The sequence below is a fragment of the Oncorhynchus nerka genome, linkage group LG27 (assembly GCF_034236695.1).
Source record: "Oncorhynchus nerka isolate Pitt River linkage group LG27, Oner_Uvic_2.0, whole genome shotgun sequence".
NCBI lineage: Eukaryota > Metazoa > Chordata > Actinopteri > Salmoniformes > Salmonidae > Oncorhynchus > Oncorhynchus nerka.
The window spans coordinates 34,389,670-34,402,466 of record NC_088422.1 but is presented as its reverse complement, the minus strand read 5'-3'; the positions used below and the strand labels follow the sequence as shown (position 1 = coordinate 34,402,466).

Sequence of the window (12,797 nt, the reverse complement as noted above, 5' to 3'; positions counted from 1 at the left end):
CTCTGGTCAAAGTTAGACACACAATTATCACCACACCACCAGGTGTGGTACCGAGCTCCTCAGATCACAAGGCAACAGCTCCTCATACTGATGGTTATCTGTTGGTTTGAGAGCTTGGGGACTGTGTGCATCTAGTGGAAATAGGTACCATTACTAACATGACTGGATATTTCCTCTCCATATTAGCTTATACATGTGAAGGAATGCAACTTCTTTAAAAGTCTTCCTTTTTCAAACCGTGTGTGGTAATGTCATGTGAGGTAGACAAATGCCCTGGCTGTCGTACTTGAAATTGCATTATTCTAATGGCGATAGATGTAGAGTAGGAAAGCCTAGGTTAGAAGGGTAGTGTGGTAGCTGATAAACATAGGTGAGTCAACAAGATAGATGGCCTACTCTTGGTTTACCACATGCACATCCTACATGCAGAATATTACGAAATGCTCTGAGGCCAGGTTGAGTGGTACTGTAGCAGGACCAGAAACCCTTCTTAAGACAACATAGTCCTCCAGAACACACCCACTAAGCAGTTAACCATTTGATGTCTTGCAGGTCACTTTTTTTCAAGAATTAAACAAACATTCACTAACAGTCAAACATTCACTGTTCGATACCATTCCACTTGTTGTCACTAATTGTGATTGTTATGAAATCGTAGTACTGTCACTCCCTCTTCTCATTTAAAGTGTATTGTTTAGAGGAGGATATGAGGTTTTCTTGCAGCAAAAAACACTGCAGTCGTTAATCCGCTCCCTCCCTCCCTCTCCTCGTCCTCTATCTGTGTGTTTCTGATGAATACATTATATCCATGGTGCTCTGGGGCCTGCAAGGCGCTCTGGTGCAACCTGAAGAGGCAGTGGTATAGACATGAAATGTGAGGCGGGGAATAGTGGGCAGGGGGTGTGGTTTTGGCGAATACGTGGGATGATTTTGAAATGCTTGTCATGTTATGCACAGGTTGATTGCCAGGCAATGGAAGAAGAAAAAAGAGAGGTAGTGACTGTTGTGGGGAGCAATAAGCTGCAGAGCACCTTGACCAGCCGGACAAGCTGTCTCCAACCACAGACATCCTACGCTATACTACAACACCTCACATAGAATGTATAAAACCTCCCTCCTCTTGGATATACCCAGACCATACACAAGGTAGGAGACACCCATAGCATACTATGTATTGGCATCCTACCACTCAAACACGCATAATACTTTCTGCAAATTTCAAAGCAATGTCTGAATTGTGCAATATATTTTTAATGTTTGAGAACGTGGTGAATGTTTGTGACAATGTTGCACTGAAAATGAGTACCTGTACCTGTACTGTGTATACGTACATGCATCATTGATTTGCATGCTTTTGCTGCCAAGCTAGAAGGTCAGGCTTTAATTGCACTGGTGTCATTATGTGTAGCTGTAATTATTACACTATATATACAAAGTATGTGGACATCGCTTCAAATGAGTGGATTTGGCTATTTCAGCCACACCCATTGCTGACAGGTGTATAAAATTGAGCACACAGCCATGCAATCTCCATAGACAAACATTGCCTTACTGAAGAGCTCAGTGACTTTCAACGTGGCACCGTCATAGGATGCCACCTTTCCAACAAGTCAGTTCGTCAAATTTCTGCCTTGCTAGAGCTGCCCCGTATGCAATGCCAAGGAGTGTTGTAAAGCTCGCCACCATTGAACTCAGGAGCAGTGGAAACGTGTTCTCTGGAGTGATGAATCACCCTTCACCATCTGGCAGTCCAACGGACAAATCTGGCTTTGGCGGATGCCAAGAGAACGCTACCTGCCCCAATGCATAGTGTCAACTGTAAAGTTTTGTGGAGGAGGAATAATGGTCTCGGGCTATTTTTCGTGGTTCGGGCTAGGCCCCTTAGTTCAAGTGAAGGGAAATCTTAATGCCACAGCATACAATGACATTGTAGACAATTCTGTGCTTCCAACTTTGTGGCCCTTTCCTGTTTCAGCATGGCAATGCACTCATGCACAAAGTGACGTCCATTAAGATATGGTTTATCGAGATCGGTGTAGAAGAACTTGACTGGCCTGCACAGAGCTCTGACCTCAACCCCATCGAATACCTTTGGGATGAAATGGAACATCGACTGCAAGCCAGGCGTAATCGCCCAACATCAGTGCCCGACCTCATTAATGCTCTTGTGGCTGAATGGAAGCATGTCCCAACAGCAATGTTCCAACATGTAGTGGAAAGCCTTTCCCAGAAGAGTGGAGGCTTTTATAGTAGCAAATGGGGGACCAACTCTATATTAATGCCCATGATTTTGAATTAGATTTTGAACAAGCAGTTGTCCACATACTTTTGGTCATGTAGTGTATATGGTTATTATCAGAGACAGTCAAAATCAGCTGAGAGGTGTGTGTGTGTGTGTGTGTTACATACCTCAGCAGCTGCATGTAGGCTCAGTTTTTCTGAAATGATATTTAAACGGTTTAGGCCTTTATATTAGGACTGGGCGCTGTGTTTATTTGTATTTCTTAAAGAACGTTTATGTAGCATCTGTATGAGACTCTATGGAGATAGCAATGGTCGTTTCTTGAGTTTGTAGCATGAGTGTCCACCCTTTTAAATTAGACTGTTTGTGTGAGTGCGTCGTATACAACACGAAGGGCTACATTTTTCTAACAGAAACATCACTTGTATTTATTTTTTAATAGTAGGTGTTAGATGTTTTGTTTTTGACTATGGTCAAATAAAATCTGTTGTGTACAATAATTGGCCTTTTTTGTCTCTTCGGTCAGTGTTTTTTCATACGCTGCTTATATTATGTCAAATGTCTCAATGCATCGGTTGTGGCACAGAACACCCACCAGTGACGCTACACGACTTCACATGAACGTGACAATGTCGCCACCGTGTGGAAAAACAAGTGTCATATTGAAACGTGTGTATATCTTGGTAAATAAGCTCAGCAAAAAAAGAAATGTCCTCTCACTGTCAACTGCGTTTATTTTCAGCAAATTTAACATGTGTAAATATTTGTATGAACATAACAAGATTCAACAACTGAGACATAAACTGAACAAGTCCCACAGACATGTGACTAACAGAAATGGAATAATGTATCCCTGAACAAAGGGGGGGTATAAATCAAAATTAACAGTCAGTATCTGGTGTGGCCATCAGCTGCATTAAGTTCTGCAGTGCATCTCCTCCTCATGGACAGCACCAGATTTTCCAGTTCTTGCTGTGAGATGTTACCCCACTCTTCCACCAAGGTACCTGCAAGTTCCCAGAAATTTCTGGGGGGAATGGCTCTAGCCCTCACCCTCCGATCCAACAGGTCCCAGACATGCTCAATGGAATTGAGATCTGGGCTCTTCGCTGGCCATGGCAGAACACTGACATTCCTGTCTTGCAGGAAATCACGCACAGAACGAGCAGTATGGCTGGTAGCATTGTCATGCTGGAGGGTCATGTCAGGATGAGCCTGCAGGAAGGGTACCACATGAGGGAGGAGGATGTCTTCCCTGTAACGCACACGTTGAGATTGCCTGCAATGACAGCAAGCTCAGTCCGATGATGCTGTGACACACCGCCCCAGACCATGACAGACCCTCCACCTCCAAATCGATCCCGCTCCAGAGTACAGGCCTCGGTGTAATGCTAATTTCCTCGACAATAAACGCGAATCCGACCATCACCCCTGGTAAGACAAAACCGCGACTCGTCAGTGAAGAGCACTTTTTGCCATTCCTGTCTGGTCCAGTGACGGTGGGTTTGTGCCCATAGGCGACGTCGTTGCCGGTGATGTCTGATGAGGACCTGCCTTACAACAGGCCTACAAGCCCTCAGTCCAGCCTCTCTCAGCCTATTGCGCACAGTCTGAGCACTGATGGAGGGATTGTGCGTTCCTGGTGTAACTCGGGCAGTTGTTGTTGCAATCCTGTACCTGTCCCGCAGATGTGATGTTCGGATGTACCGATCCTGTTGTTACATGTGGTCTGCCACTGCGAGCGCTGTCTTAGGCGTCTCATAGTACGGACATTGCAATGTATTGCCCTGACCACATCTGCAGTCCTCATGCCTCCTTACAGCATGCCTAAGGCACGTTCACGCAGATGAGCAGGGACCCTGGCCATCTTTCTTTTGCTGTTTTTAAGTCAATAGAAAGGCCTATTTAGTGTGCTAAGTTTTCATAATTGTGACCTTAATTGCTTACCGTCTGTAAGCTGTTACTGTCTTAATGTCCGTTCCACAGGTTAAATGTTTATGGTTCATTGAACAAGCATGGGAAACAGTGTTTAAACCCTTTACAATGAAGATCTGTGAAGTTATTTGGATTTTTACAAATTATCTTTGAAAGACAGGGTCCTGAAAAAGTTTACATATTCATATTCATGACAAGTTAAAATAAACGTAAGTTATTTGCATAGAGCTTTCTATTGGTTAATGTTGATACTTTCCAATTGGGAAACTATCTTTCTACAACAAATGTTCAAGTCATAGTTTCTGAGTTACGAGTTGTCTTGAAAGCAGCAATAGGCCAGGGCTTATAGTGCAAATATTTCCCAAAGTCAAATGGGATTGATTAAACTTGATTTAGAAACCAAACAATTCTAAATAATTCGGCAGATGATGGACAAATCTATTAACACATTCTACCTTCATCTGCCAAATGTCAGCATCTGTGTAGATTCTAATTTTGCATGTTCAATGTAAAAAAAGAAACCACAGTAATGAAGTTCAAAGCAAATAATACACTTGCTATTGCGCCGACACCCCTAGAGGGCGTAGTTTTTCCTGACATCACGTCTTACCTCTCTCTATGTGTCAAAGTGATCACCTCAGCCGGAATACACTTGTGTCCCCATGCGACTAGTTCATACATAATACATCCTCCTATCAGGCTGCGCAGGTGTCTGTTTTCTCTTTAACTCAATTTAATGTGGGGGCAGACAAATAAAACGTACTGTCTTAATAAAACACAATTTTACACCACTTCTGGATGTTGTGTACAGCAAGAGCAACCCATAATAGTCTAAACCCTGTCTAAACCGGTTCTACTAACCTATAAGGACAATTTTTAGATCAAACCAAGATCATTTTGCTATTTGATTCTGAATTTTAAGGGCCCTTGAAGTATCCACAAAAATATATGTAAAAAATGTTTTGATGAAATTTGGCCTGATGCTATTATCCCATACAAACACATTGAATAACAGATTCACTACATTGAACAACAAAAAACAAAGGAAGTTTGTTGACCGTTCTGAAGTGTCCGTCATATATCTGAGAGGTATAAGAAAGATCAGGAAACATTGTTTATTTTTTTGACATATGATTTATTTAAAAAAACATTTTTTGTTGTTGTACTTTTACTTTTTCGTGATAGCCAATGGGTAGATACAGTCTTGTCCCATCGCTGTAACTCCCCTACGGACTCGGGAGAGGCGAAGGTCGACAGCCATGCGTCCTTCAAAACACAACCTTGCCAAGCCACACTGCTTATTGACACACTGCTCGCTTAACCTGGAAGCCAGCCGCACCAATGTGTCGGAGGAAACACTGTCCAACTGGCGACCGGTGTCAGCTTGTAGGTGCCTGGCCCGCTACAAAGAGTCACTAAGGCAAGGTGGGACAATGACACCCCGGCCGGCCAAACCATCCCCTAACCCGGATGATACTGGGCCAATTGTGTGCCGCCGCATGGGTCTCCCGGTCACAGCCGGCTGGGACACAGCCTGGGATCGAACCCAGGGCTGTAGTGACGCCTCAAGCACTTAGACCGCTGCACCACTCGGGTGGCTTGACATATGTATTTAAGAGATATCTGTTTTTTGTATTGGAGGCATCTCAATCCACTGCAACCGCCGATGTCCGCATCTGTGGTAAAAGGTGACAGAGCTATAGAGCGGTGGATCGGTCTTCTCACAAAATAATATGTAGCGTCCAACCGGGTCGGCCTAGAAACTTTTAAGACCCCTCTCACGAACACAATGCTGTTCTCCATTTTGCTACTACAACCCCCACAAGCGTCTTGGGACTCGTCTGAAGTTGGTACAGCCAATCTGCCAACTTCTCTCTGTAGAGTTCAAATAGTTCGGGCTACACACAAAGTTAAGACTCTCAAGAACATGTACATGTTGATTTTGCTCCTCTAGGATGCCCACAGGTCTCACAAGACCAGTCTGAAGGTCAGTTGAAAAAATGAATTGAAATACAGTATATATGGCAACCGTTTAGTGGCAAAAATAAGGGGTGAAACTGCTCATTTTTATGGGATTTTTTTAATGCTAATTCATTTTTGTGCTTTATTAAGACAGTACGGATATGTTCCCCGTTTGTTTTCAGAGCCACGCCATTAAAGCTAGATAAGGAGGAAACCAATTCCTTTGCTGTCTGAATGGAGGATGTTTTATGTACTCGATGGTCACTGATTTCAGCACCCAAAGAATAGCCCACAATTACACATGACATTGTTCTGTGTAATTGCAGGCTATTCTTTGGGCGCTGAAATCAGTAGTTTTATGTAAAAACTTGATTTTATGTGATGTCAGAGGTCCAGTTCGCCCACACTAGTCACCGCTCAACTCCATTGTATATCGTGGAGTTGAGTTTAGTCGTTTACTCTTGCTACTCATACTGAACACGAATGAGAAGACACACAACTGCAAGCCTCTGTAATGTTCCCAATTTATCAGTTATTGCAAAAATATTCAGTATGTCAATATTTATCCCCCTCAAAAATACCAATACATTTTATTTGATCACAAGGTCATACAGAGGTACAAAAATGTATATGAAGAGCTTAAAATTGTATATACCTGTGTATATATATATTTTTATACATATATATATATATATATATATATATATATATATATATATATATATATATACAGTATAAACAATGTAAAAGATCAACAGAAATAGTTAGATACTAACTGATTTGTGTATCAAGGTGGATTAGTATAAAAATTTAAAAAAGGATAGTCACTTATGGCAGAGAATTAGTATTTAAAAAAACAGTAATCGATAGAGATCTCCTTTTTATACTGTCTTTGCTATTCCAGAACTACCAGCGGTTGTCCCAAAGGTAGCTATCAGTCGATCAGGACATACATACTGAACAACAATATAAACGCAACATACAACTTTTTGTTCTTTTACTGAGATAAAGTATAGATACTTGTGTTATATTGGATGTAGCATTAAAAATACCATCCCAATAGCCTTTTAGTTTCTGGAACAACCAGAACATACACTTATTGTATAAAATATCAGGAACACCTTCATACTGTAATATTGAGTTGCAGGGATGCTGGCCCATGTTGACTCCAATGCATCCCACAGTTCCGTCAAGTTGACTGGATGTTATTTGGCTGGTTGACCATTTTTGATACACAACACCCAGGAAACTGTTGAGCGTGAAAAACCCAGCAGCAGTGCGGTTCCCGACGCACTCATACAGGTGTGCCTGGCACCTACTACCATACCCCATTCCAAGGCACTTCAATCTTTTGTCTTGCCCATTCACCCTCTGAATGGCACACATACACAATCCATGTCTCAATTGTCTCAAGGCTTACAAATCCTTCTTAAAGCTGTCTCCTCCCCTTCATGTACACTGATTGAAGTGGATTTAACAAGTGATATCAATAAAGGATGATTGATTTCACCTGGCTTCAACTGGTTAGTCTATCTATGGCATGGGAAGAGCAGGTGTTCCTAATGTTTTGTGCACTCCGTGCATGTGCATGAGTTGCAGTGTTATGTTGACATTGTTCACATTTGGGGTCAACTTGGGAGTAGGTGGCCATTCATGATTTTGATTCTATGATTGCCCATGTTACAGGTGTGACGAATGCCCTTAATTACTTCGCATGCTTTTCTTTTTTGTTTTGTATTTTAAAATGAGAAATTGAGGAATGGGCGGGGTTTAAGACCTTGTGGCTGTGGTAACTAGTGACAACCAGTTCCTCCTTCGCATCAGTTTTCATCCTTCCCCCTGTTTCCAGTGTAATGTGAAAGGGACGCCTAGTGTTTATCTCGCTCTCTCTGGTCTGGACCCTCCCCCGCACTCATCGGCGGTAGGTGTATATATGGGGAGAGCAGGATAGTGTTATTCGTTTCCGCGGTCCCTTGTTTATCCGGCTGCACACCGGAATCTGCAGCGGAGCTGAGGATGAGCGACCAGGGAAAGGGTTCGGCATCCACTCCTACAGGGGCCCTAGCGCCGGGGTCGGATACGTACAAAGGCTGGCTTTTTAAATGGACTAACTATTTGAAAGGGTATCAACGCCGATGGTTCGTCCTCAGCAATGGCCTTCTGTCGTATTACAGGTAAACATGCTGACACTAGTAGCTGAGCTAATTACAGTGTAATTACAGTATCAGCATGTGTAATAATATTACAATATATTTGTATAAGCCATAATTACAGGCTAACTACATGGTCTGGTATTGCAACTGCAAGTGTTAAACGAACACTAATGATGATGACAGCTACAATGCAGAGACAGATGTGCCAACTTCTTGACATCAATTTAAGGCAAACCCCATCATGTAACTTGTGTTGAAACTGTTCAGTGGGCAGTGGGCGCTATTCTCACAGATAGCTAGCTAGGTAATACATTGCATTATGCCAAGCCCTTTAAATTTAGCTAAGCAATGAAATCACTCTTTAAAAAAACATGTTATGTGTAATTTAGAATGTTCAAATCATGTACCTACTGTACAGAATGACAGAATGCAAGTGGCTCAGCTGGCATGAGCTAGCTGTCACTGAAGCTAGCTAGAAATTGCTACCTCTAACCAGGTTTTGCATATAATGCTACACAGTAAAATCGTAAGAGTTCATTCAAGTCCTATGGAGTTGAAGTTCTCCTATGGAGTTCTCCCACACCCATTTTGTGTTAATACTATTCTGGTCATATGGTGTTGATATTTTAATTTTTTTATACAACACTAAATGGAGTAAATATTTAACTCTCAGAGAGTTGCTTGAATTAAACTCCAATTGCCGTTTTACTATTTTCAGTGTTGTTTTTAACCAACTCTCTTGCCATTTTACTATTTTTAGTGTTGTTTTGAACCAACTCTCTTGCCATTTTACACTTGTCTGTGTTGTTTTTAACCAACTCTCTTGCCATTTTCCACTTGTCTGTGTTGTTTTTAACCAACTCTCTTGCCATTTTCCACTTGTCTGTGTTGTTTTTAACCAGCTCTCTTGCCATTTTACACTTGTCTGTGTTGTTTTTAACCAACTTTCTTGCCATTTTACACTTGTCTGTGTTGTTTTGAATGAACAACCAACTCCAACAGAGTACATTTCTCTTTCATTTGACTTCCTTTGTGTTATAAGGGTACAAAGCCTTATTTGAATATTACTTAATGTGTCACATTATGGAGTTTTGCAATGTGATATCCAATCTCTTTTGGAATCCAACTAACAGGAAGATATCCAGCACCTTTACATCACCCACAACTTGTATTTAGAATGCCTGTCATCGTAATTCGTAAATTGCCTCCAGTGTGTCAGTGTGCTCAGGGTAGTTTGTAAATTCAGAGTGTTGTCAGATTGTCTGTTTATATATTCAGAGCATTTCGCTCTCGCAGCATTCAGAGCGCACACTGGACGCTTTGGCCGAAGAGTAGAGTTGATCTGAACATTCTGTCACTCACAACGGTAGTCAAGCACCCAAGCTAACTGGCTAAAGTTGGATAGCTTGCTAGCTACACAGACACGAATGAGAGAACAGCTCACTCTGACTATTTAACTTGCCCTAGCAGAACTGGTTAGGCTGCTTTCATGTTATCTAGAGCGTTAGTGACTGTAACTGTGCTGCTGGCAACAATTGAATTACTTTTTTTTTAAAACAACTTTTAACTGACAGCGCAATACACGTTGAATTTTACCGTTCTTAAATTCATCAATTATTCTGCGGTCTGGCACATTCAGACGAGATTGCTCTGAAATCGGAGTAGATAGCCAGAGTGAATTTACGTACGCACCCATAGTAGAGACGAAAATAGAGTATATGGAGACTACCTATACCATGTCAACTGGAACAACTATCTCACTAACGGTTGCTATATTTCTTATCTTTGTGAAGCATGACATAAAAAAACTATCAAATGTACATGTGAAAACCCAGATATTGAAACACACAATTTGTAAATCAACCTGCAACAGAGCATGCTGGGAAATATAACCTCCCACATCTGTGGATAACTCCATAGATTGAACTCCCTGTCTCTGGTTACTCTAAATGGAGTTAAACGTACTCCATCCCCATCAACTCCAGCTATCAACACTAACTCCAGGGAGCATATGACTCTATTGAGGGTTAAGCTAAATCCCAGTAGAGTCAATTAAACCCACATTTTTTTTAACACTGTGATTTCAACCGTCGTTGATTTACCGTGTAGCTAGGTATACGTGTCAAGTCTTTGTTGATACTGGAACTCAGTCTAATAGGAATAAATTATCATGTATTCAGTGTAATGTTGGGCTAGCAAAATAATGAAATAATGATTTGGCCAGCCAGCTTGCTACTGTTAGCACAAATATAATTGGTTAGCAAGCTAGCTAGCTCACTAACTAGTCTCCCTGTCACCACAGTTCTTCTCTGCCACCCAAATTATTTTGTTAGCTACGTATAATACACACCCACATGATTGCATTTTGAATTGAACAGAAATGCACTCCACTGTATGTGGTCCCTGGGAGCAAACAAACATTGACCTGTAGAATGCAACCATCCTCTCTCCACACAGTAAACAGGTGCCACCTGTGTGCTGCTTATACTAATAACACCTGTGGCTCAGGTGCTTCCTGAATCGGAATCACGTTTCCTCTGGGGGCTGGGCAGCCTTCTGAACAGGGGGACAGAGGGTAACAATGGAGGATGAGGGTGGGGGAGTTACATGTAACAACTGTTGTTCACCCAACCCAATTTTACTGTGCTTAATTATTTGGTTCATAACAGAGCGTGGGAATATTCCTCTGAGGTCCATCCAGAAACATCAGAGTTTAAAAATGTGACATAATTTTGTTTGCTGTAGAAAGGGAGTGTAATTGGCTCCTAAAACCAGCATTGTTTTTTTATGCCTCTCAGTTTATGGCGTTCATGCTAGCGGGGTTTTGTAAAGGGCAGAGACAGCTCATGTGCTATATACAGTATATATATATATAAAAATGTGTCACTTCAACCTACAATTACTTAAAGACTCAAATGTTTGTTTTGACCTCACTGGAGGAAACAAGTACCTCTCCCATCAGACCAAAATGTAGGCTAACTACCAGTAGTAGGCCCAGTGTCTGAAGGAGTCAGAGGTGATGGGGCCTGGTGGACACCAAACACATCTTATACCATTCTATAACATGCATATGACCACACCTTCACACACAAAGAGCCCTGTTGTCCTTTTGCCAGTGAGTGAGGGGTTAGTGGAAACTGAGACAAGGGAGCCAAAGTCCCACTCCTGTTTGTGCTGATGGTGAAAGGAAAGAACTCTGTCCCCTCAGTCTTCCCTCTATTAATAGTCATTATGTTGGAAGGTGACTGCTGTCTGATGTAACGGGAGCCTGTCGACATCTGAGCACAGAGGCAGTGGAGCGCACAGGTTCCCACAAAAGAAAGCCCGAGTAATGCCCCCCTCGTCTCCTCTCTGCCAGGCAGAGCTCTCTGTGTGTGTCTGGCTGGAGGCTTTGTTTGTGCCTGCCTGCATGTGTAGAAGCTGTCTCTCTGCCTGTCTGAATTTTAAAGGGGTTCTAAATTAAAGCAGTAGCCCCTAACATGACAATTATGTGTCTTCTCCATATCTTGAGGTTCTTACCGTACCTTTGATGTCTCCCACTCTGATGTACCACCATGATTTGCAAAGCATCATTGGCTCAGCAGCACTGAGGTGGAGGCATTGCATGCATCACTATGTCTAGGCTCACTCCCACTCCCTTCATTCCATCCCCCCCTTTCTCATTATTCTAGAGTCAGAGGGGAAGCAATGTTCTGTGTCAGTGCTCCAGTAGGTTGCAGCTGTGTCACCCTGTTTTAGAGAGATGTAACAGACATAATGCTCTATGTGGCTGCGGTCAATTTGTACCATTGAAACATGCAGTGTTCCATTCATGGATACTTCATCTGCTCTGAGCAGCAGTCAGTTCCTTTTTTCTCGTTTGTGTAATGTTTTCATGGTATTACTGTGTCAGACATGCATACTGTGTAGGCCTAGAAGTATGACTGTAGTATGACTATGCAGCATGGATTACATGACAAGTTGTAGATGGACGCACGTTTAAGCCAGAATGACTCACTTCACAGGCATCACAACATGCACTGATCAGTTGTTGTAGCCTATGCAATCGATTTTGTTGCCCTTTTCAAAAGCAGGGATGACTAGTTATCCCTAAAGGGTGAGTCGATATCCACTTGACCAATGTCACTCGCTAATTTGACCCCAATGATGTTCAATGATCCCCGTTTCTCAGCCTAGTTGTGCCAAAGTCAGGGCTTGGTCGAAAAAAGCTGGTAGTGGCTGTGAAAGGCCAGTAGTGGACTATAAGCTCTGGTCACATGACACACTCAGCATTTTGAGACAGTTAAAATGTAATGGGGGTTTATAGAGATGCAACGTTTCACTTGCTCCATTGACTCGTCTTTGGTCTGACACGGCATATCTGCTCAGGCTGCCGCCTCTCTTTTCCTCCACGTCAGCCTCCTTCCCCCACCATCTCCTGGTGTTCTACTCACCATGCGGGTAGTGTGAACCACTGAGGTAAACAAGCACCATTATCTCACGGCAATGTGTGACATGGCCTCTTC

At 42.4% G+C, this 12,797-nt stretch overlaps 1 protein-coding gene across 1 annotated transcript in view; it reads left to right on the top strand.

Annotated features, from left to right (window-relative positions):
- Positions 1–8,029: 8,029 nt before the first annotated feature.
- LOC115111207 (oxysterol-binding protein 2-like) overlaps positions 8,030–12,797 on the top strand; it is a 105,503-nt gene continuing 100,735 nt past the window's right edge. The window contains exon 1 of the mRNA XM_065011591.1: positions 8,030–8,313. Coding sequence (XP_064867663.1) covers positions 8,156–8,313 — 158 coding nt within the window. The 5' untranslated portion in view covers positions 8,030–8,155. The remainder of the gene's footprint in view (positions 8,314–12,797) is intronic.